Source organism: Ursus maritimus, unplaced genomic scaffold, assembly GCF_017311325.1.
Source record: "Ursus maritimus isolate PB19 unplaced genomic scaffold, ASM1731132v1 scaffold_33, whole genome shotgun sequence".
Classification (NCBI taxonomy): Eukaryota; Metazoa; Chordata; class Mammalia; order Carnivora; family Ursidae; genus Ursus; species Ursus maritimus.
Genome location: NW_024425897.1, coordinates 1,593,054 through 1,618,949, shown reverse-complemented (window position 1 = coordinate 1,618,949; position 25,896 = coordinate 1,593,054). Strand labels below are relative to the sequence as shown.

The following is a 25,896-nucleotide window of genomic DNA, read 5'->3' as shown; positions in this document are numbered from 1 at the left end:
AGACGGAGAGGGAGAAGCAGGCTCCCCATTGAGCAGGGAGCCTGATCATGGCGGGCTCTATTCCAGGACCTGGGATCATGACCTGAGCTGAAGACAGATGCTTAACCGACTGAACCACCCAGGCACCCCTCAAATTAAAATCTTAAAAAAAAAAAATTTTTTTTTTTAGGTCTTTGATCTGTTTTGTGTTAATTTTTGTACATGGTATGAGCATATATCGAGCTGTCCCAGCACTTCAATCATTTGTTGAAAAGAATGATCTTGGCACTCTCAACCAAAAATCAGTTACCATAAACATACAGGTTTATTTATTAACTCCCAATTTTATTTCATTGATCTATATGCCCCACTCTTATGCCAATATCAGTGTCTTGATTACTATAGTTTGTAGTAAGTTTTGAAATCAAGAAGTGTAATAAGCCCTCCAATTTTGTTTTTTCATAAGATGATTTTGGCTATTTTGGGTCCTCTATTCATTTCAGGACCAACCTGTCCATATCTGCAAAAAAGCCACCTAGAGCTTTGTCAGGGAACACACTGACTCTGGAGATCAATTTAGGGGAGCTCTGCCTTCTAAACAGTATTAAGTCTTGCAATCCACAGACATTGGATATCTTTCCATTTATCTAGGTCTTCTTGGATTCACATGCATTTTTATCAGACTGAATCCACATCCCTTCATATCTAATACATCCTGAGATTTCCCTCCTTGTTTAGCTCTGCTACTATTAAAATAGAAATATATGCATTCAAATGCTACCCATTTTTAAGAGAACTCTGAGGACTGTAAGGATCTAGGGTTTCCCCATTTATTGGGAATGCCTTAGGTACTAGTCATTAAAGGTTAAGTTTTTTGCTGTTTTCTGAGTGTTCTTTGTATAAAATTTATTGAAAAAAAAAAGGTTACCAATGAAATGGATTTTTTTACTTACACATAATGCACATGATCCTTTTATATACGTAAGCGTAGATATACACATATATGTAAGAAAATACCAAGAACTTTGGAAGAAAATATACCAATATATTATAGTGGTTACCTCTGGAGAGAAAGGAACAATCAAATGGAGAAGAAGAGAACTAGCACTTTTTACTTGCATGGGGGTGGCCATAAAAATGTTTTCATGTATTTCTGGTGTGATTGGTTTTTTTTAAAGATTTATTTGTTTATTAGACAGAGAAAGACAGCCAGTGAGAGAGGGAACACAAGCAGGGGGAGGGGGAGAGCAAGAAGCAGGCTCCTAGTGGAGGAGCCTGATGTGGGGCTCAATCCCGGAATGCCAGGATCACGCCCTGAGCCGAAGGCAGACGCGAAGGCAGACGCTTAACGACTGCGCCACCCAGGCACCCCTCTGGTGTGATTTTAAATATGAATAACAGTATAAATATGCCCCAGTGAAAGAGTTTTTTTCAACATATATCACCCTAAGAGTAAATAACGAGGCTGACCTTGAGATCGCAGGTGGTGTTGAGCAGCAGGTTGGAAGGTTTGAGGTCACGGTGCAGTACATTAGCTGAATGGATATATTTTAACCCTCTGAGGATCTGGTAAAGAAAATAGCAGATATGGTCGTTGCTGAGGTGTTGCGTCTTCAAGAGCTTGTATAGATCTGTTTCCATGAGGTCCTGTACTATATATCTATTTAGACAGGTTAAGGTAATACAGCAAGTATCTGGTTACACTTAGCAAAGCACAATGAAATAAAAATGAACCCTCTCCCCTAACGGTCCATTGATATATCACAAGGCCTACAAGGAAAATGAGGAACTGATGATGAAAACCTGGTATACCTCTATGGAAGGACTCTAAAATAGTTAACCCCTTCTTAGGTCCTGTGAAACAACAGGCATTAATATCTGCCTGATGTGACAAATAACAGGCCTAGACTCAGATGAGACAGGCTGTTATGGAAATACTGGCTAATCTTTAAGTCTCAACCTCCTAGTCCATCATCAACAAACCCTCTCCAAGGATTACTGAAAAGGGCTTTGAGAAGGTGGTAACCAGCAGGCATCATACATTCCCCTCCTCTTTTTGGCCCAGCAACACCTTGTAATGTCACTGTTCTTTTACCTCCCTTCTTGTCCCCTCCCCCTTTATCAACCATAAAACCTTTGGAAATACAGACCTAGAACACATCGCTATGAAATTCAGCCTTCAATATGCTTGTCTCTCCAACTGAGGTTAAGATCCTAAATAAATGAGAGTACTGGGAAGTCATGCTACGGGGCTCATGCTGGTTCTGCTCCTCTTGCTTTCTTGCCTATCCATGTATCTAAGCCACCTAGAGTTTTATCTGTAGCGGATTTCTTTCTTACAGAAATTAAATTCTAAAACTCTTTAGCTTTAACTTCACCAGATATTATTTCATCAGCAGTGTTTTTGCATTTCTCTTATTCATTTCTGGGTAAATATTATTGTATGTCCCCTACAGATTCATGCTAGATGAGACACAGTATGCGATTCAGAGGAAACAGAATCTGGAAACTTGTCATCTTGAAAGAGACTTGATTTTCCTAGTAAAAGGTAAAGGAGGACAACAGGTGGTAGCAGCAGGAGGCATCTCACTTAAAATAACACTACAACTTGATAACAGAGCTGTTTAAAAATGGAAAGGGAGGCCTAGAGACAGTGAGCTGCCCATCCCTAGAGGGGCAGAATGCAAACTGGGAAAACTGGCAGGAATGCTATACTAGCCCCAATAGTAACTTTTTCCTGACAGACCCTCTTCAGTATACTTAATGCTTCTATCTTTCAAATGCAGTCTTTAACCAGGCAGCATCCTCTGGGCGTGCTTAGTCCAGATTTCTAAATGTTGCTCATAGTTAATAACATAACTTCAGAGCTGAGTCAGCTTTAAAGATCATGAAGGCTAGGCTAGTATCTTAACTCTAAAGATGAGAAAACAGACCTAGAGGTGGACACTGTCTAAGATCAGGATAGTCTGGATTTGACCAGGTGATATCCAGGGCACCTTCTTTCTTAGTCTACTGTTCATTCCTTCTCTTTTTACCATAACAAACCATACCTTGAATGGAAAAAACATGACTGGAAATGGTATTAAGAGTTTCGATAACTACACTTAAACATAATCTTTCCGAAACACAGAAAATATTGGATTTGCTAAAAGACACTAAAAACAGTTACTGACAACTGATAAATAAATCAAAGAAAAAAATTATACAAGTCTTCTAGGAAATAGCAAGCAGATTACAATTTCCCCTTTAATGTGCTTTATATACTTTTTCTTTACTCTGATAAATCCAGGTATTTCAAGTTACATTTCCTCAACAAGGTGACCAATCAGTGGAGTCAGCTGTCTGAAAAGGATACACATCTTTCATTTGCTCGATGGTTGGTGCTCGAATAATATCATTGATTCCAATGATGTTCTCATGTCTGAAGCGCAGTAAGATTTTTATCTCCCTCAGGGTTCTCTGGCAGTAGGTCTGGTGCTCAAAAGGACTGATTTTCTTGATAGCTACTCGAACTTTGTTGACATTATCATAAGCAGAGCTAAAAAAAAGGGGGGGGAGGGGAGAGATGGCATTTAAAATAGTTTCAGAACATCTTGGCGGAAAGAATAAAAATCGGTACAGTATTATATGTCTACCACTCTGGGTAAGTACTTGTTTCATACACATGAAGGCAGCATGTATGTTATCCACAAAAAAGCCTCAAGCTAGGAAGGATGCACCTGGCACAACGTAGCACATACTGAATGTCAAACTCAGAGGGCCCAGCCCTGGAACATGGTTTTATGCCACACATGCATGCACAGAACATCTTCCCACTGTTTTTAACAGCAACTGCATTTTGGTGAGAGTAATCTTTTCTGTCTCCAAACAACTTCCTATTGTTGTATCAGATTCCTCTGACTCAGCAGAAACATTCAAATGACCATCAACCACATCTTTATCCCTAACAAAAATGAACCCAAGAGGACGCCTTGATTGCTTGCATCTACTTTGTCTTACTTGCAAAATGACATGACTCTTCTTTTTTTAACTGTTTCAAGTAATCAATTTAAGTAGGCTCATACAGTTCCAGGAATGACCTTCATATAAATGATAAGCAAATTATTCTTGGTGAAGAAAAATGATGGTTCTATGTATATTAAAGTGGTTTTTAACCATAAAACACAAAAGCCATAAGGAAAAAAAAAATCACATTTTAAGACAGTATTGGTAAATACTACATGATTTTGAAATTTATTATAACACGTTAAAAAAAACTTTGCCCTCCAAAGCTCTTCATATACATAATTACATTTTGTCTTCACAATATCTTTAAAAGTAGGCGATAGCGATGTTTTTATGTACACTGTCGAGGTAAGATTCCCTTAGTTAAAGAGGATAATTCATTTACCCAAAGGATTAATCTCTCTAGGCCTTCTTCTTCCAAAGTACCTTAGGCTTACATCCTTTTCTCAGGACATTCTCTATCTGGGTACATGCTGCATTGATAGGTTGCCACCAATGGATGGGCCCCATCACTCAACTGAAGTGCTGCTCAAATTGTGGTCCCCAGACCCCTGCATCAGGATCACCTGACATTCTTTTTAAAAATGCTAGTTTTGGGGCACCTGGGTGGCTCAGATGGTTAAGCATCTGACTCTTCATTTTGGCTCAGGTCATGATCTCAAGGTTGTGAAACTAAGCCTCACAGCAATGGGCTCTGTGCTCAGGAGGGAGTCCGCTTGAGTCTCTCCCCCCGCCCCGCGCGCCCCTCCCCCACTCACCCACAGTCTCTCTCTCAATAAATAAATCTTCAAAAAAAAAAAAAAAAAAAAAAAGCTCGTTTCTGTGCCTCATCCTAGGCCTTCCTTTTTGAAAAAAAAAGGAATTCTTAATTCCAGTATAATTAACGTACAGTTATGTTAATTTCAGGTGTACAAGAGAGTGATTCAACAATTGTATACAGTACTCAGTGCTCACCATGATAAGTGCCCCTTCATCCATTTCATCCATCCCCCAGCCACCTCAGAGTGGTGGGGGGTGGGGTAAAAAGGAAGAGTCTATTTTTTTGTCTTTTTTCTTTGTTCATTTCTTTTGTTCCTTAAATTCCACATATGAATGAAATCATACAGTATTTGTCTTCTCTGACTTATTTTACTTAGCGTAATACCCTCTAGATCCATCCATGTTGCTGCAAATGGCAAGATTTTATTCTTTTTTAATGGCTACTCAAGTAATATTCCATTGTATATATATACATTTTCACCCACTCATCTATTATCGATGGACACTTTGGTTGCTTCCATATGTTGGCTATTATAAATAATACTACAATAAAAATAGGGGTGCACGTGTCTTCGAATTAGTGTTTTCGTATTCTTTAGGTAAATACTCAGTAGTGGAACTGGATCATATGGTAATTCTATTTTTAATTTTTTGAGGAACCTCCATATTGCTTTCCAGAGTGGCTCTTTCTTTTTTTTTCCCAAGGTATTTAACCAAAATATTTGGGTAATCTTATAACAAAACCTATAAAGTATTCTTCAAAAAAGAGTTCCTGGGGCACCTGGCTGGCTTAGCAGAGCATGTGACTCTTGATCTCAGGGTCATGAGTTTGAGCCCCATGTTGGGTGTAGAGATTACTAAAAAAATAAACTTAAAAAAAAAAAAGTTCCATAGCTGTTACACAGAGCCTAGTTCTTTCCAAGTTGACCTCAGGGTCTGACTTAACAGAATTTCTAGCAGAAGCAGTAATAACTATGCCTTCAATTTGTGATGGATTTATTTATTTTAGAGTGAGTGAGCACGCCCTGGGAGAGGCAGAGGAAGAGAATCTTGAAGTAGACTCCCTACTGAGTGCAGAGCCCCACACAGGGCTTGATTCCATGACCCTAAGGATCATGACCTGAACCAAAACCAAGAGCTGGATGCTCAACTAACTGAGCCACCCAGGTGCCCCACCGTGATGCATTTTAATCTTGAATATTCCTATTCTCTTTATGATCAATATTCTATTTAATCTTTTCTATAAGAGCTTTCCATTTTAATAAGTATCAATACCTGGTCCACGCAATGAAATAACACTGACAGGCAATAAAACATTGCTTGTTTCCTCAAGTGCTAGAAATAGAAAACAGTAAAATAAGTTTTTTCTCAAGTTTGTGCTTCTATATGGTATTTGTCAGTCTGCTTATTCTGAGAATTACTGATGCATTTATCTGACTCCATCACAAAACTATGGTGTAGGCCTAGGCACCTTGTTTTACTCAATTTCAATTCTCCCACACTACTGTTAATATATTGCACTTAGGTGCCCCCAATACTTTGAAATGGAATATATTTCCTTAAATAAAAGAATCACTACTCAAATCTTATTCTGCTTTGGTTTGCTGCATGAGGGCCTAAACCAAAGATTTTCAGTTAGGCAGGCAGAGGGATATGTCATTCAAACAACCTAATTCAATATTGATAATAAATTATTTTTAAAAATTAAAACTCTTTTTGGGTAAATTAAAATCATAGAGCATGAGTCCACCAAAAGAGAAAACAGGTTAAAATACTGGATTAAGCTCAATATTATAAATTTGCTTTATTGAAGCAGGGTAGTCAAACATGGCCATAAATTTGCTTCTGAGCACAAGACTGTTGGGGCGAGGGGGCTTATGGTCAATGCGTCCCTCCAACTGTATCAACACAAGGTGATGAAATAACAAACTGACCCCTTTTAAGTGAGAAGCCACGAGATCCTCCTCATTCGTTCCCACTTGAAAAGAAGGTAGGACCCTGTCCATGGAGTTGGGTCATTTTCCTATCTGTTTTCCAGCTCCTTTTGTTTTATATAATCTGCTGTAGAACTGATCACAAATAGTTTACACTCTTACGTAACATTATTTGCTCAATTCTCCTTGGATTCCTCGATTTTGTTTTCTGTATTTTATTTTGCTATACCTGATACCATGGACTTTTTGGTTGTTAGCTTTTGCTTTAAAATCCCTTTGGGGGGCGCCTGGGTAGCACAGCGGTTAAGCGTCTACCTTCAGCTCAGGGCGTGATCCCGGCGTTGTGGGATCGAGCCCCACATCAGGCTCCTCCGCTATGAGCCTGCTTCTTCCTCTCCCACTCCCCCTGCTTGTGTTCCCTCTCTCGCTGGCTGTCTCTGTCTCTGTCAAATAAATAAATAAAATCTTTAAAATAAAATAAAATCCCTTTGGCATTACCAACTCTTTTTTCTTCTTTACTCTAAGAATTTCATCTTTGCTCATCTCCATTTCCCCCACAATTAGTACCATGCTACAACTTTTGCTTTAAATGTGTCTCTGTAAACAACTGACAGATACAGTTTAGGATTTTAATCCAGTATGTGATTATAGTTTTTGGATGAGTTAATTTTAGATATTCATATTTTTCTTTGAACTGATAAACTTGCTCTTTTCAAAAACAAAAATTTAAATAAGTTGTTCAATGGTAAGGGAAAAAAAAAAATCTTGGGGTGCCTGGGTGGCTTAGTCAGTTAAGTGTCTACCTTCCATTCAGGTCATAATCTCTAGGTCCTGGGATTGAGCCCCACATTGGACTCCTGCAGGGAGTCTGCTTCTCTCTCTCCCTTTGCCCCTCCCCCTGCTTGTGCTCACTTGCTCTCTCTAAAATAAAAAAAAAAAAATCTTAAAAAAAAAAGAAAAGGAAAATCTTCCTAACTCATCTCTATAAGGCAAATAATCTTTAACAATAAATAAAAACTGATGATGATGAGAAAGAACTAAAACCAAAACTAAAGACAGAGGCGCCTGGTGGCTCAGTCGGTTAAGCATCTGACTCTTGATTTCGGCTCAGGTCATGATCTTAGGGTTGTGAGATCAAGTCCCATGTCAGGCTCTGCTCCCAGCACAGAGTCTGCTTGTCCCTCTCCGACTCTGCTGCTCCCCCTGCTTATGCTCTCTCTCTCTCTCAAATGAATAAATGAATAAAATCTTAAAAAACAAAACAAAACAAAAAACAAAGACCAATCTCTTTTATAAGCACAAGCTTGAAAATCAACAAAAAATGAGTAAATATAATTTGATAACACATTAAAATTCCATTATGTCCAAGTAATATTTAATCTTAGGAATCTAAGAACAGTTCAATTAAAAAGAACATTAAAAATGAGACGTCATGTCAAATAGACATTTCTCCAAACAAGATACACAAATGACCAACAAGCATATAAAGTTATTAAACATCACTCATTATTAGGGAAATTGAAATAAAAACTGCAAGATATTATCTCATGCCCATCATGATTGCCAATATAAAAAAATAAAAATAAAAATTAAGTGTTGGAGAGGGTATGGAGAAACTGGAACCCCTGTGCACTGTTGGGAATATAAAATGCCGCTATGGAAAACAGTATGGAAGTTTCTAAAAAAATTAAATACAGAATTACCGTATGACCCAGCAACGCCAACTCTGGGTATATATCCAAAAGAATCAAAATAGGATCTTGAAGAGATATTGGCCCATCCATGTTCACTACAGCATTATTCACAATAGCCAAGTGGAAGCAACACAAATGTCCATGGATGGATAAATGGATTTTAAAAAATGTGATATATACATACACTGGAATATAATTCAGCCTTAAAAAAAGGAAATTCTACCACATGCTACAATGTGGATGAACCCTGAGGACATTAACTGAAATAAGCCAGCCACAAAGTACTGTGTATGATTCCACTTATATGTAGTACGTAAGTTGTCAAATTCATAAAAAATCAGAATGTAGAATAGTGGTTACCAAAGGCTTGGGGGAAGGAGGAAATGAGATGGTGTGCAAGGCTACAGAGTTTCAGTTTCGCAAGATGAAAAAGTTCTATAGATCTGTTGCACAATAATGTGAATATACTTAACTGAACTGAACTGTATACTTAAAAATAGTTAAAATGTTAAGTTTTACATTGTGGTTTTTACTACACTTACATTTTTTTATTTTAAAAGGGGTGCAACCACTATGGAAAACAGTATGAAGATTCCTCAAAAAATTAAAGAAATAGAACTACCATACGATCCAGCAATTCCACTCCAGGAATCTACATAAAGAAAATAAAAACACTAATTCAGAAAGATATGTGCACCCACCGTTCACTGCAGCATTATTTACAATAGTGAAGATATGGAAACAACCTAAGTGTCTGCTGATGAATGGAAAAAGATGATATAGGATGTGTGTATGTGTATACATATATTTCACTTTTAAGTGGAATCGAAACAATAAAATACAACAAAACAAAACTCAGACTCATAGATATTGAGTGGTGGTTGCCAGAGGGGAAGGGGTTGGGGGCAGGGTGAAACGGGTGAAGGGAATCAAGAGATACAAACTTTCAGTTTTAAAATAAATATGTCACGGGGATGTGATGTACAACACGGATAATACAGTCAATAGTATTGTATTAACTTTGCATGGTAACATGGTAACTACATCTACTGTGGTAATCAGCAATGTATACAAATGCTGAATCACTATGATGTACACATGAAACAGATAACTGTTGGGCACCTGGGTGGCTTAGTTGGTTAAGCATCTGACTTTGGCTCAGGTCATGGTCTCAGGGTTCTGGAATTGATCCTCGAGTCCGGCTCCCCGCTCAGCGGGGAGTCGGCTTGTCCCTCTCCCTCTCCTTCTCCTTCTGCCTGTCCCTCCTGCGCTCGCTCTCAAATAAATTAAAAAAAAAAAAAAAGAATACTGTTAATTATAGTTCAATTAAAAATTTCTTAAAGGGTCCCTGGGTGGCTCAAACGTCTGACTCTTGATCTCAGCTTAGGTCTTGATCTCAGGGTCGTGAGTTCAAGCCCTGCATTGGGCTTCACACTGGGCATGGAGCCTACTTAAAAATAAAAAAAATTTAAAAATTAGAAAAAAAAATTTAAGGAAAAAAGAGACATATTAACAAGGAAAAAATTAAACATTTCAAGAGATGTCAAAAAAGAATGATAGTGGTTTAGGAACCTACCTATGTGATAAAATTGTAAAGAAAATAAACAAACAGAAATGAGTGTACATAAAATTAGTGACATATGAATGAGCTCTATAGATTGTATCAATGCCAATCTCTCAGTGATGGTATTGTGTTGTAATATAATGTATACTGTAATGTATGACTGTAACGCAAGATGTTACCAGTGAGGGAAACTGGGATCTCTCTGTATTATTCCTTACAACTGCATGTGATTCTACAATTTCTCAAAATAAAAAGTTTAATTTAAAAAAGCATCCATCAACAGGGGAGTGGTTATCCATACAGTGAAATACTCTGCAGCTGAGAAAAGGAATGACATAGAAAGATCTTCCAGATCTGTTAGTGGAAAAAAAAAAGCAAGGTCTAACTGTGGATAACATGCTATCTTTTCCTAGTAAATAATAAGAAATATATATTAACATTTGCTTGTGTTTGCACAAAGGAAGTCTGGAAGGATACACAAGGAAGTAAAGGAATGGTGGTGCAGGGACAGAATGCCAGGCTGGAGTGGGACAGATAGGAGTGCAAAACCCTTCACTGTGTACCTCCTGATTGAAGAGCCATGTGAGCCTCTTCAAAAAAAAAAAAAAAGTTCCTCTTAATTAGGGGAAAAAAATATACAGGAGAAATATTACTGGGATACTGGAATACTCTTTAAAGGAGGAAGCACAATTATTTTGAGATTCCTGACCAATAGAAAAATACTTGAAAAATAAATATTGGAAAGAGGTGCAAAACATCTTTACTTAACCTTGTTCCCACCTGAGAGAACAGTGTGCTCTCTCTCTAACAAATATATAAAATCTTCAAAAAAATTGGAATTGGGTATATTATTTCTCTCTCTTTCATACACACACCCCTGAATAAGGGGGAACTTTAATCCAGTCTTGGGTTAGTATTTGCTATGTACCAAGGACTATTTTAACAGGATACAAAGATTCTAAATAGTATTCTGGGGGCGCCTGGGTAGCGCAGTCGTTAAGTGTCTGCCTTCGGCTCAAGGCGTGATCCCGGCATTCAGGGATCGAGTTCCACATCGGGCTCCTCCGCTGGGAGCCTGCTTCTTCCTCTCCCACTCCCCCTGCTTGTGTTCCCTCTCGCGCTGGCTGTCTCTCTGTCACATAAATAAATAAAATCTTTAAAAATAAATAAATAAATAAATAAATAAATAAATAGTACTCTGTTCTTGAGGAACTCAGCTACTGACAGCCAGTCATCTTACCTAATTGTAGCCTCAATTTCCTGATGAATCCTGAGATCCATAAATTGTGGGGAACGGGCATAGGTCAAGGCTGGAGGTGAGCACGCTCAATATTCAAAACAAATTCCTACTATTCAGCAATGAAAGGGAATGAACGTGATATAAACAACACAAAGGAATCTCAAAATAATTACGCTGAGTAAAGCCAGACTACCAGAAAAGTACTTCCATTCATATAAAATGCAAACTAATCTTTGGGGACAGAAAGTAGATCATTAGGGTTGCTTGGGGCTGGTGGCATGGAAGGACTACACAAATGGAGACCAAGTAACTTTGGAGGTGATGAATATGTTATCTTGGTTGTGTTGACAGATTCATTGGTATATAATATGTCAAAATATAAACTGTACACTTTAAATATGTGCGTATATTGTTTATAAATTGCTTCTCAAGAGAGCAGGTCCTAAAAAAAGGAATCAAGGATCCCTGGATATGTGCTCAATTCCTGGGACAGGGTGGATGGGAACAGATAGGTTCCAGAAACATATCTGATCAGTAAATGTGGAAGTTGGAGCCCACAAAATTCTGGAGTAGGTTAATTTAACATGTTTTGTGATCACTTAGGGAAGAAAAGGGAACCAGCATGAGTCAATTATGAACAAGTCATGCTAAACTAACTTCATTTCCTGTTTTGATAGGGTTACCACAACAACACGAGAATGACGCCAGAGCTTTGGTGGACTGAAGCCACACTTGTCAAGTACTTCCCATTTGTGAGACTTCATGTTAGGATTGGTGACAAAAACAAGTTAACGATCCTGCCCTTAAGAAGCTAAGAAATGTGCAACAGGAACAGACAACATACACTGCCTTTAACATAGTAAAGCACTTCTGAAACAAAAGGCGAAGCTGGATTTGGATTAAGTCCAAACAAGGGTATTAGGAGAGGATTAAAAGATGAGACCTACAGAAACCATATCCTGAAAGACGAACAGGCTTCTGAAAGAGCAGCAAGGGCACCAAGAAAGGCAAGAGGTAACACGTGGAGAGGAAAACAAGCAGAACATCTATGGGGACCACTGGCCTCACCCAGCTGGGACCCTCTCCACAAGGAGGTATTAATGGGATCTGGAGAACACGCCCATCAGGAGCCCCAGAATTCCCTACTGCCTGAGTCTGCTTCCAAGGCTGTGCAAGCCTCACACAGCAGCTCTGCTGAGAGGAGAATGGTCCTCCAGTTTCTATACCACAGAGTGCCAAAGGGCAGCTGTTTGCAGGGTTTGCACTGCACCTGGACTGTCATGTCAAGCTGGGTGTCCCATTTATGAGACACACACAAACTCAAGCTCACAGCAGGGCATGGCTCTGGGGCCAGGAAGAGAAGAGGGCTATGCTGGAGGCCTGCTTTCCTGGAATTGCTGGCATCGAACTCCAAGAAGGCCAAGAATTTTCCATTTGAAGCTGATCTTCTTCTTTTTTTTTTTTTAAGATTTATTTATTTGTTTGAGAGAGAGAGAGAGAGAGAGAGAGTGCACATGAGCACAAATACGGGAAGTGGCAGAGGGAGAAGCAGGCTCCCTACTGAGCAGGGAGCCCAATGTAGGCCTCAATCCCAGGACCCTGAGATCATGACCTGAGTGGAAGGCAGACGCTTAACCAACTGAGCCACCCAGGCGCCCCCATTTGAAGCTATCTTACAGGTCTTTAAGGAGGTTTATCTGTGTGGTAGGAGGAGAGACTATACTATATTTAAGGTTTCTTAATTTGATGTATATGGTACATGGATGGGGCTCCATTTGTATTATTATTTTTCCCCATTTGTATTCTTGACACAGGCCTTGCACACATTAGAGGTGGGTTTGAGAAGTACAAAATGAAGATGGGGGGGAGGACAAGGACCATCTTGAACTTCCTGATTTTAAAGATCTAAGGATGCTTGTGGGTGATTCAGATGGAGGAAATGAAGGTCTCTTCTTCCAAGAGCATTAAGGAGACATCAAAGTTGAGAATAAGATATGGGAATCTTTAACAGAAGCCAACTGCGTAGGGGCACCTGGGTGGCTCAGTGGGTTAAGTGTCTGACTCTGAGTTTCGGCTCAGGTCATGATCTCGGAATCGTGAAATCAAGTCCCCAGGGAGTCTGCTTGAGATTTTCTCTCTCCCTCTCTCTTTGCCCCTCCCCCTGCTCACGCCCACACACTTACGCGCTCTCTCTCAAATAAATAAATCTTAAAAAAAAAAAAAAAGCCAACTGCATAGCACTGCTGAGGAGAGATGATGCCATGAAAAGAGGTCTGAGGATAGAATTCAGGAACAATCTGAGGAAGAGGAACTGGCTGAAGAGAGAAAGTAGTATAAGTAATAATGGAATGAGAACCCTTGTTGTTCAACTCCCAAACCACATGCTAAACCACATACAAGAACCAGGAGAGGATGGTGTTTCAGAAGCCAAGGAACGAAAGAGTTCCAAACAGGAGAGACTAAGAAAGGTAAAAACTGCAGAGCAGTTACTGAATCTACAATGAGATGGTGTGTGGTAATGTGGGTGTAGTAAGTAAATGGAGGAGAATGGCGACAGCAGTGGAAAAAGTACAGCTGACTGTTTTTTAAAGAAGGCAAGGAGGAGGAGAATGACTAGCAAATCCAGGTGAACAACTGAGAGGCACAGGGTGTTATGAAAGCAGTGGGTGGTCGGAGGACAGGGGACCAGAGGACCAGGTGGGGTGAAAGAAAAGGCTCCCTAGAGCTAGTCAGGGGGATGAGTGAGAGTGCTTTTTAAGCAAAGCATGTGCAAAGGTGCACAGGCCTGAAGGAACCTGGGGCAATGGAGTGTGGGGTGTGAGGGGGACATGCTGGGGTTGAGACTGGAGGTATAAGACTAGAATAGAATTTGGTAAGTGAGAAACAGTAACTTTACAGTGGAGAAATCCGACACATACCACCTCAACCAAGTGATAACAGCGCATACCCTTAGTGATAACATGTGAATATTGTCAATCCCCCGACAGGAGGAGACAAGAAGGGCATTTCACCTCTGTGATANCCAACACCTGTAACCCCAGACTAATAATGAGAACATCATATAAACCTAAACTGAGGGACATTCTAGATACTTGAGCAGTACTCCTTAAAACCATCAGGGTCATGAAAAGAAAGGGTGAGAAAGAGTCCCAGACCAGAGGAGATGAAGCCAACATGACAACTAAATGCATGTGGTATCTTGGGAACAGAAAAAGCAGAAAAGTGAAATCTGAATAAAGTCTGGAGCTTAGCTAGAACATACTAATGTTGGTTTCTTAGTTTTAATAAACTTACTACAGAAATGTAAGATGTCAACATCAGGAGGGGCGCCTGGGTGGTACACTTGCTAAGAGTCTGCCTTGGGCTCAGGGCGTGATCCCAGCGTTCTGGGATCGAGCCCTGCATCAGGCTCCTCTGCTGGGAGCCTGCTTCTTCCTCTCCCACTCCCCCTGCCTGTGTTCCCTCTTTCGCTGGCTGTCTCTCTCTGTCAAATAAATAAATAAAATCTTAAAAAAAAAAAAAAAAAAGATGTCAACATCAGGAGAAACAAAGTGGGTGGGGGCACATGGGAACCCTCTCTGTAAGCCTAAAATTATTCCAACATAAATGTTTATCTGAAAAAGGTATTCCACTAAATGATACCTCCAAAACTAATGAAGTGATTAGCATGTAGATAATATGGGCTAAATTTAGTAATTCATAAATACATATTTTAATCTCCCATAAGTGAAGTCTGACAGAACTAAAATATTCCTAAAAAGCTAACTGAAAACTTTACCTAATTGAACTTTTTTTTTTTTAAAGATTTTATTTATTTATTTGAGAGAGAGAGAGAACGAGCAGCGGGGAGGGGCAGAAGGAGAAAAAGAAGCAGATTTCTCCCTGAGCAGGAAGCCCGATGTGGGGCTCGATCCCAGGACCCTGAGATCATGACCTGAGCCGAAGGCAGACACTTACTGAGCCACCCAAGCACCCCTACCTACCCTAATTGAACTCTGTAAGTTAAATTCCACCTCAATCATTTGATAAACATTTACTAATAAATACCTAACATAGTCTAAATAGTCACTGCAAATTGAAATAAATAAAACATTCCACCTGTCTTGCTCCCTTTGAACACCCTTAAGAATAGGGATGATAGGGCGCCTGGGTGGCTCAGTAGGTTAAGCAGCTGCCTTCAGTTCAGGTCATGATCCCAGTGTCCTGGGATCAGGCCCCACATCGGGCTCCCAAGGAGCCTGCTTCTCCCTCTCCGCCTGCTTGTGTGCTCTCTGTTAAATAAATAAGTAAAGTCTTAAAAAAAAAAAAAAAAAAAGAATAGGGACAATAAATGAATACTGCAGCACTATCTAAAAGAACAAAGCTTGTATTGCCAAACGTTAAGGATTAAAACATTATGGAATATTAATTAAACAGGTCATTGTGCGGTTATGAAACTGAGTATGAATATTGTATTAACTAAAGGTAAGATTCAAAATAAAATCAAAGACTGAAGCTTAAAAATATCATCTAGAGGAGGCAATTTATAAACAAGCTAAGATGACAGATCATGAGTGATTTAAGACATAATTTAAATTGTCTTTTGTCTCATCATTTCTGTCTACTCCATTGGGAGAAAAAAATAAAGTGTAGGTTATATAAAACAAGACAGCTTAAAATAAGCCAGTAACCTGAGATTTAAATTAGTTCCTAAAGTTCTAAATACCTTCACAGGCTTTTGCTTCTAGCCATGACAAAGGAACACAAGGCTGATTTACTCTCCAACCTTAAACAATGAAAAACATCCAGACAGTATGTATGTGAAACAAGTTTCTGGACATCCAACACCAACCAACACAGGGCAGGGGGGTTAGTCCTATGACTGCCCCAGCTTACTGCCTGGAGTTTCCCTGCAACGCAGAGAAGAGAAACCCAAATGGAGCCTGGCTGTCTCCATGAGTCTAGGACAGAATTCAAATTTGGAAAGTCAAGTAAGAATTTGCTGGGCAGAGTACCGGACAGGAGAGAACTTCAGAGAAGGCTGAGGAGATCAGCACACGGATTCCCTTCAGGTCTTCGGCTGAGTAATGATCAGAGAAACACATGCATGATGGAATTCCAATGCTGGGGAAGAAGCCACACAGGCCCAAAAAATGCTTAAAAGTAAGCTTTCAAAGAACTGAACTGTACCTTAATTGCACCCCAGAGAAAAAGCCCCAAAATATCTAAAGTAATTCCAAAAAAACTAGCACTCAGTAATGTAAAATCCACAATGTCTTACATCTAATCAAAACTTACCAATATTCAAAAAAGCAGGAAAATACAATCCATAATGAGGAGAAAGCCAATAATAAAGACTCAGAAATTAGAGGTGATAGAATAGACAAGAATGTTAAAACAATTATAAATACAACAAGAAAAAGAAAGTAGAGCATGACAAAGAGAATGGGAAGGTATAAAAGACTCAAATTAAATTTCTAGAGATGAAAAAAATACAATGGTTGGAATCAGGAACAGATTACATACTAAAAAACAAAACAAAACAAACCTGGTAACTTAGCAGACACAGCAATAGAAACTAGTCAAAATGTAATACCAAGAGAAAAAAGACTGGGCATGGGGGAAAACCAGCATCAGTGAGGTGTGGGACAAGATCAAGTGGCTTCACATACATTTAATTGGAATCTAACACCTTCACAAGTACAAAAACTGAGAGAAAGTAAATACTTATTTTTTTTTTAAGATTTATTTATTTGAGAGAGGAGAGAGTGAGCACACAGATGGAGAGGGAGAGGGAAAAGCAGGCACCCCACCGAGCAGGGAGCCCGACACAGGGCTCGATCCCAGGACCCTAGGACCACTACCCAAGCCTAAGGTAAACGCTTAACCAATTGAGTCACCCAGGCGCCCCGTAAATACTTATTTCTATACAAAAAAAGAAACAAGTTCTCTCTCAACACTGGTTTTAAACCTAAGCAATTAGGCACTAGCTAAAAGAGGAAAGACATTGTCATTACAACAGAGAGTGAAAATATATTCTGATGTCCAAGTAAAAGCCCAGAGTGGTTATAGCTGCATACTTAAAATATATGTCTTAGACTATAATAAAAAGAAGCAATTATTTACAGATTCCCACTTGGACACAGAGGAATACTTTTATATATTCTGGACTCTGAGAAACAGACCCATTTCAAATCTGCTGTTTGCCAACTAGGACTGACAGCAGCAGTCTTCTTTGGGGGGAAAACCAGTGGAGGAAAAAAAAAATAACAGCTTTCTCCAAACTGCCATATGAAAACTGTACCTTCTATACTCTAAAAAAGCATTATTTCAAAATCTCAAGATTTCTAGGGGTGCCTGGGTGGCTCAGTCAGTCGAGCATCTGACTCTTGATCAGCTGAGGTCATGATCTCAGGGTTGTGGGATCCAGTCCCACATCGTCGGGCGCCGTGATGAGGGAGCAGTCTGCTTGAGATTCTCCCTCTCCTTCTGCCCTTCCATTCTCTCGCATATAAATAAATCTTTAAAATATTTTCAGATTTCTAATTATTTGGTTCTTAAGAGTTTAGGAACTAAATTTTATTCTTAAGACTTCATTCATTTGGACAGTATTTCTTTGTTTCTTATAACATTAGTATCCCCTCTCCTTGCTATCTTGAATGTACCTGCTTTTTCCTAGATACATTTGGGTCTATCCATGGGCCTGAAAGTAGGGCACTCCACACTATTACTACTTTCCAGTGCTAGTAGTGGCCATATAAGCTCAGCAAGTGGTAAGCCAACTTGATCCCTACAGCTTCACGTCCAGTACCGCTAACGGCACTCTTTCATAAGCTGTCTAGGCTTTGAACTGCTGCACACCACTGGTTGATAACTGGGAACTTATCATATTGTCAGCTTCTGATCACATCTCCTCCCTTCTAGGTCATATTTAGTATGGTGTAAAAAGCAACAACAGTTAACATGGTTGCTATACTACTTTCAACTCTTTCTGGCCTCAGGTCAAGAATTCTGTTTTTGGTGTATGTTACATATGAAGCAGGTAAATACTGAGGAACAATTAAAGCACATTAAAAATGAGGGGGAAAACAGAATTCTTAGGAACTTGATGGCTTTGTTTCATTAAAAAGAAAATAAAAAAAGACTGGGGATGCCTGGGTGGCTAGATCAGTTAAGCACCCAATTCTTGATCTCAGCTCAGGTCTTGATCTCAAAGTTGTAGATCAAGCCCCATGCTGGGCTCCATGCTGGACGTGGACCCTACTCAAAAAAAAATTTTTTTAAGGCACCTGTGTTGCTCGGTTGGTTAAGCGTCTGCCTTCAGCTCAGGTCATGATCTCAGAGTTCTGGGATCAAGCTCCGCATTGGGCTCCTTGCTTGGCAGGGAGTCTGCTTAACCCTCTCCTGCTCCCTCTGCCTGCCGTTCCCCCTGCCTGTGCTCTATCAAATAAATAAATAAAATCTTTAAAAATATATATTTTTTAATGATTGAGAGTACTCTAAATTTATCACATCTATCAGGATTCCAGGTGGGTTTTGGGGTGACCAAGCATAAAGGATAAGAAATATCTACTAAGTCATTTTCTCATTGTGCTCTGATGTAAAACTGATAACCATTCAGACCAAGATCAAAACAATATTCTAAGAATTAATCATTTACGCACTCTTTATATTATGCTTGCTTACGCTTACTGATATATTGCTTTGCCTTGTTTCCTTTATGTACATCACTCAAAATGTTTACAGTTTACTTACTAGGAACTAAGTGGTGGTGATAACGAAAAGTTTTATGAACAATTCTTTTTTAATAATTGCTACAATTTATTGAGTGCCTATTACATGTCAGGCACTGCTCTGTGTTACTATCTGTGGATATCTTTCAGAAGGTGGTTATTTTTAAAAAAGCAGGCAGAATTTAAAAATAGGCAGTATATGAGAAGGGCTTGTAGGAGGAAGGAGCTGTAGGAGCTAAAGCTGAGTACAAATGCTGAGTCCTTCCATATGGCTGGAGTTTAGGACCCATCTAGGGAAAGAGCAAAAGGTGACGTCAGACTGAGAAAGTTGAGAAATCTAGGCTTTCTTCTTCTAATAGAAACCTCAGGCCCTGAGGGTGACACTATCAGAAATACAGCATAGAAGTGATGAAGGGGATGCTTGGGTGGCTCAGTTGGTTGAGTGTCTGCCTTCGGCTCAGGTCATGATCCCAGGGTCCTGGGATCGAGTCCCTCATCAGGCTCCTTGCTTGGCAGGGAGCCTGCTTCTCCCTCTGCTTGTGTGCTCTCTCTGACAAATAAATGAATAAAATCTTTAAAAAAATAAATAGGGGCGCCTGGGTGGCACAGCGGTTAAGCACCTGCCTTCGGCTCAGGGCGTGATCCCGGCATTGTGGGATCGAGCCCCACATCAGACTCCTCCACTATGAGCCTGCTTCTTCCTCTCCCACTCCCCCTGCTTCTGTTCCCTCTCTCGCTGGCTGTCTCTATCTCTGTCGAATAAATAAATAAAATCTTAAATAAATAAATAAATAAACAAACAAATAAAAGTGATGAAGGCGGCTAAAACTAGAAACAGGAAGACCACTGGGAAGACTACAACTGTAATTCTTAAAGTACTTATACTCCTCACTACTTTGATTTTACAGTAGTTATTAGACCTGCTGCTTGATCTTGTTATTTAAGACATTAACAAAGAAGCACATATATCAGGATTAAGAGTACACTTATCATGATGAGCACTGAGTAATGGATAGAACTGCTGAATCACTATATCGTACACCTGAAACTAATATAACACCACATGTTAACTATACTGGAATTAAAATAAAAACTTAGTTTGTTTCACTGACTCCCTAAAAGATCCACAGCACAGAAAAGATTAAGAAGTCTTGTTACTATGGCAATTTACAGATTCACTGGAAGTGACAGAGATAGAAAACTAATACAGAAATTTATATTCAAGAGAAAGACAGGACAGGGGTGCCTGGGCAGCTCAGTCGGTTAGCCTCCACCTGCAGCTCAGGTCATGATCTCAGGGTCCTGGGATCGAGCCCAGCATAGCATCGGGCTCACCACTCAGAGGGGAGTCTGCTTCTCCCTCTGTCTCTCCCTCCTCATTTTCTCTCTCAAATAAAGTCTTAAAAAAAAAAGGGAAAAGACAGTTTAGGATCTTGAAGGAGGCATACTGGATAACCTTAAAAACATTCGTTTAACATTCAAATGTTAAAATCAATTTTATTTACTCATCAAATATCTATTGACCATCCACATTGCACTGACTGCTATGGAAACAACAGTGAAAATAGAAAACTCCCTGCTATCATTAACCTTATACAATATGGGGGAAATACAGAGCCTGTACTAATATATATTTACATATAATAGGATAGATATATGACCAAGTATATAAATTAGGATGGATACCAAGGAAAAATGCAAATGGTATAATTAATGTCATCATGGAAACTAGACAACTTGGTTTAAATGGTTTAGAGAAGGTTCTTCCTCTCTAAGGAAATAGCACTTAAAACAGACCTGAAGGATGAGCGGGAATTAGGCAAGCTGAGGAAGGGCAGAGAAAGCAAGTATTCTACATGCAGAGAAAGGAGTTAGGCTGGAGTATTTGTGGACTCAAAAGAAGGCCACTGTGGCTGAAGCATACCACGCAGAGACAGTATGGTTCAGGATGAGGCTGAAGAAACAGGCCGTGCACCTGGCAGTTCTGCTAAGGATTTAAGATTTAACTTGAGTGTTCTTCCACTTTCATCTGGGAACTAAAAATGCCTAATTTATATTTTTAAATAATCTCTCCAGCTGTAATATGCAGAATGAATTGTAAAAAGGAAAAAGTAAAAAAAGAAACCATTTGAAGCACTCCACTGGTACCAGTGAGAGATGACAGCAGCTTGGACTAAGCAACAAGCACATCAGTGGCACTTTAAGCAGGTCAGTTACTGTGTGAAACCGAGCCACCTACCGCAGGACATTTAGCATCCCAGGCCAAAGGGCACTATGAACCAGCAGCATTCCCAAGTCAGGAAAATAATTTTAAAAAGAAAAAGAAAAACCACCACAACTTCTAAGGGGAGTGGTAAAGCCCCCGAATGTACAACAACAACAGCGGGGAGACAGAAGAAAGTTAGCAAGACTGAAAAGGTTGCCAAGTACGATATGGCCAATGAGATGGGTGAGCAAGCCAAACACCACTGGGGTCCAAAAGAAGCTGTGTGGACGGGAGAAGAAACTTTGCAACACACAGGACTTGTAATCAGAATATATAAAGAACTCTCACAACTTCAAAACAAAAGGACAAACAGCCCAGTATTAAAAATAAAATAAGAATAAACATTTTTCATGTGACAATAAACATATGAAAACATGATTGATGAATCATAGAGGAAAATGCAAATTAAAACCACATACCCATTAGAATGATTAAAATAAAAAAGACTGGTCAGACCAAGTGCTGATGAGGATGTGTAAAAGCTAGAACTCTCACACACTGCAGGTGCAACTGTACAACCACCACGGAAAACAGTTTGGCAGTTTCTGAAAAGTTAGATGTACACTGATCATACAACCCAGCAGTTCCATTGCTAAGCCTTCACTCAAGAGAAATGCTAATATGTATACACAGACTTGTACACAAATGTTTGTAGGAGCTTGATGCACAGTAGCCACAAACTTGGAACAACCCAATGTGCATCAACACGAGGGAGGGGTAAACAAACTGCTCCATCTCCACATGATGGACCCAGTACTCAGCGACAAAAAGGAAACAGCTACAGCCCTGATATATGTAGCATCAAAGATGAATCCGAAAACACCACGTAAAGTGAAAGAAACCAGGCACAAAAAGAGTACAGACTTTCTTTTTTTTTTTTTTTTGAGGGAAACAGAAAGAGAGAGTGGGGAACAGAGGAAGAGGGAGAGAGAATCCCAAGCAGGCTCCACGCCCAGTGCAGAGCCCACCGGGCTCAATTTCACAACCCTGAGATCATTACCTGAGCTGAAATCAAGAGCCAGACACTTAACCAACTAAACCACCCAGGTGCCCCATACAGACTTTTGAACTCCATTTACATGAACTTCTAGAAAAGCTGAAGCTGAGCAACAGTGACAGAAAGCTGATCTGTGGTTACCTGAGGTGAAGAATGACTGCAAAGGGGCTCAAGGGTGCTTTCTAGAGTTATGTAATGTTCTTTATCTTTGCTGGGATGGCTACACAAGTATATTCACTTGCCAAGATTCACTGAACTGTACACGTAGAGAAGGTGCATTTTACTATATATAAATTATACCTCAAAGGTGATTTAAAAAATGGAGCTGTGCTACAAAATTATAGGGTTGGTTTCTTTCACGGTTCATATGCTCATATTGAAGGCAATTTCAAGGGAAATGTTCCAAACAGGTTTTGAGCGATGGCAGGATCATTAGAATAAATGCCCAGCCTTCCATAGTCATTTCTGAGGCTAAAATTTCTGGTATGTTCAGGTTTTCTCATCCTCCCCAACCCCCCTGTCATTACAGTCATTTCTTAGCAGAAGTTCAATAATATTTGTGGATAATAAAGTTTGTCTAAATAAAGTAGGTATCTTATCATGCACAAGCACCACATAACGTACACGTTGTTAAGCAACTAAAATGCTACCTATCAACTGTGAATGGGTTATTTTTAGAGAAAGCTATTAAGCTGTTCTCCAAGCTACCCATTTTGGTGAACTTTAATTATCTGAACAAAACTACAGTACTTCGTTTCGTTTCACAGATAAAAATTAACTTGTCTTCAGATGCTAATAAGTAAGTTAGGCTGATTCAAATTAATGTTCCAAAAATAAGAAGATAGATAATACAAATGACTGCTTTGAAAGAAAATGTATTCCTTACCTCAGCTTGATTCTCTCATAATTTACTAACCAAGAAAGCCAGTGCAAAGTTTTTTTTAAGAAGGCACAAACCATTGGTGAGCAAAAAACAGCCAGTATAAAGTCATTTCAGCTATAAAACCAACATCATTTTAAGAATCAGTGCTCCAGGGGCACCTGGGTGGCTCAGTTGGTTAAGCATCTGACTCATGATTTCAGGTCAGGTCATGATTTCAGGGTTTTGAGATCGAGCCCTGTGTCAGGCTCTGTGCTGGGTGTGGAGCCTGCTTAAGGTTCTCTCTCCCTCTCCCTCAGCCCCTCCTGCCCCCTTTTCCTCCTCTCTTAAAAAAAAAAAAAAAATCAGTGCTCCAACACAGTATCACAGCTTAAGATCTGATGTCATTAACACATATGCAACCTCTCAAGAAAAGGTGCTCTGAACAGCCCATAGCTTTAAAAATTCTGGCTATCTACATATGCATATTTCAATCTCTTCAGTAATAAAACAGGAGCCAAGAGCCAGAGTATCAATTCTGGCCCTATCCCTTCCTGAGACATCACTGAGTTACCTAACATATATCTCTGAACAACCATTTGTTTGGCTCAAAAATGATGAAAGGCCAAGGGCTGTGAAGATTGCAGAAATAGCATATGCAAAGCCTAAAAGATATCAGGCTTTCCAAAAAAAAAAAAAAAAAGTAGAGTCATTCTTATTACTTTATTATATTATTCATTATATTTATCACATGAATCCTAAAAAATAAATAATATTAGAAAAGAACACCACACTTCAAATCGGGAGGTCTGAGTTTTAGTCCTAACTTGGCTATGCCCTACATGTCTGCTCTGACAGTGTTGGCCAAGTTACAAAAGAGAGAAGATTCTATTATTCTGTGTTCAGGCTTCTTCTAAACTAGCAAGTGGAAAAAAACTAATATGCATACAAGCGAATAGAAAAAAAACCCCACATCTAATAATGTGGATGTATATACACATGTAAGTACAGATATAAACACAGAAAGATGGGAGATTTGTAGTGACTTATATTCTGTAAAGGTTCCTCAAATTTCTGGTGGATTAAGTATACAAATTATTGGGGCGCCCAGGTGGCTCAGTTGGTTAAGCGTCTGACTCTTGGTTTTGGCTCAGGTCATGATCTCAGGGTCCTGGGATCAGACCCCATGTTGGACTCCACGCTCGGCGGGGAGTCAGGATTCTTGCTCTCTCTCAAATAAGTAAATCTTAAAAAAAAAAATTATTCAAATTATCGAAAGAGTATGAAAAACTAACATTTCTCTCCTCATGAATAGGAAAAATGAGTCTATACTACAGGATCTAAGATACCATACCAGATTTGGTACCATGACTACCATCATCCTAAAAATCCACAACCAAGAAATCCTGTTTAAGTTGAAGCACGTCAGGGTAACACAAAATCAGACTTAGTATTCTTTGCAATAGATACTCTAATCCAAAGCAGTGCTATTTAGAAGTGATCTTCGGGGTGCCTGGGTGGCTCAATCAGTTAAGCATTCGACTCTTGATCTTGCCTCAGGTCTTGTCTGTCTCAGGGCAGTGAGTTCAAGCCCTGTGTTGAAATTAAAAAAAAAAAAAAAAGTGATCTTTGTAATTCCACTGTGCCCTGAACTTGTCATGACAGAGACAGAAACCCTGATGAAGCAGATGGGCCAATTACTTTTTGATTATTGCCTTACATTTCCTTCCTCAGTTATTCTCTCCTACCTTCATGGGCAAGAATTTTATAATGGTTCAGGTTAAGCTGGCTAGTAGTGAGCTATGATAACAGCTAGAAGTCATCAACAAAGACCAAGAGCATCAAGTCTCTTCCAATGATGAGCATTATTCAATGGTAGCACAGGCAGCTCCATGTGCCTCTGGACTTGAAGCAGACTAAGAAAATGAGAAAGGGGGCGCTTGGGTGGCTCAGATGGTTAAGCATCCGCCCTCGGCTCAGGTCATGATCCCAGGGTCCTAGGATCGAGCCCCGCATCGGGCTCCCTGCTCAGCGGGGAGCCTGCTTCTCCCTCTCCCTCTGCTGTTCCTCCTGCTTGTGCTCTCTCGCTCTGTCAAATAAATAAATAAAATCTTTACAAAAAAAAAAAGGAAAAGAAAAAAAAGAAAATGAGAAAGGACCTCATTACTCATAATGACCATAGTGTCCTGAGCACTTGGCCCAGTGTTAAGAGCTTTAAAAAAATTTTTTTTTAATTTTATTTATTTATTCGACAGAGATAGACAGCCAGCGAGAGAGGGAACACAAGCAGGGGGAGTGGGAGAGGAAGAAGCAGGCTCATAGCGGAGGAGCCTGATGTGGGGCTTGATTCCACAACGCTGGGATCACGCCCTGAGCTGAAGGCAGACGCCCAACCGCTGTGCCACCCAGGCGCCCCAAGAGCTTTAAAAAATTCTTACATATTGTCTTTACCACAACCGTATGAAGTAACCCCTGTTTTATGGATGATGAAACTGAAGCAGATGGGAAGAATCAAGTAAGTTGCTGTAATTACTTAACCAATAGTTAACAGAACTGGGACTCAAACCCGGGTGAGCTGACCTCCCATGTTCTCAGCCACTACATCAAACAAGGACCAACAGTTCTCCAGTAGCCATGCCCTCTTGGTGGTGAGGAACCAAAATTAGGCCCAAAATAGAGCCAGATTTTGACAGGTCAACTGAAAAAAAGGCAGACAATGAAGACCAGAAAAATAATGATCATGATTATGATACAGAAAATGTTCCACTTCCCAAAGTGGCCTACCTGTTTTGATGGTTATGGCTATTTAGAGGTTCTTTGGGACGAGCCAAAATCCATCTCCCCGAAACAATAGACAAATATATGCTGAAAATGAGGTGTGGTGGTG

At 39.7% G+C, this 25,896-nt stretch overlaps 1 protein-coding gene across 1 annotated transcript in view; it reads right to left on the bottom strand.

Moving 5' to 3' along the window:
* Positions 1–25,896, bottom strand: part of MAPK1 (mitogen-activated protein kinase 1) — a 103,090-nt gene that overhangs the window by 36,331 nt on the left and 40,863 nt on the right. Inside the window, exons 2-3 of the mRNA XM_040619536.1 lie at positions 3,335–3,517; positions 1,450–1,639 (exon numbers count right to left, since the gene is read on the bottom strand). Of these exons, the coding sequence (XP_040475470.1) occupies positions 1,450–1,639; positions 3,335–3,517 (373 nt within the window). The remainder of the gene's footprint in view (positions 1–1,449; positions 1,640–3,334; positions 3,518–25,896) is intronic.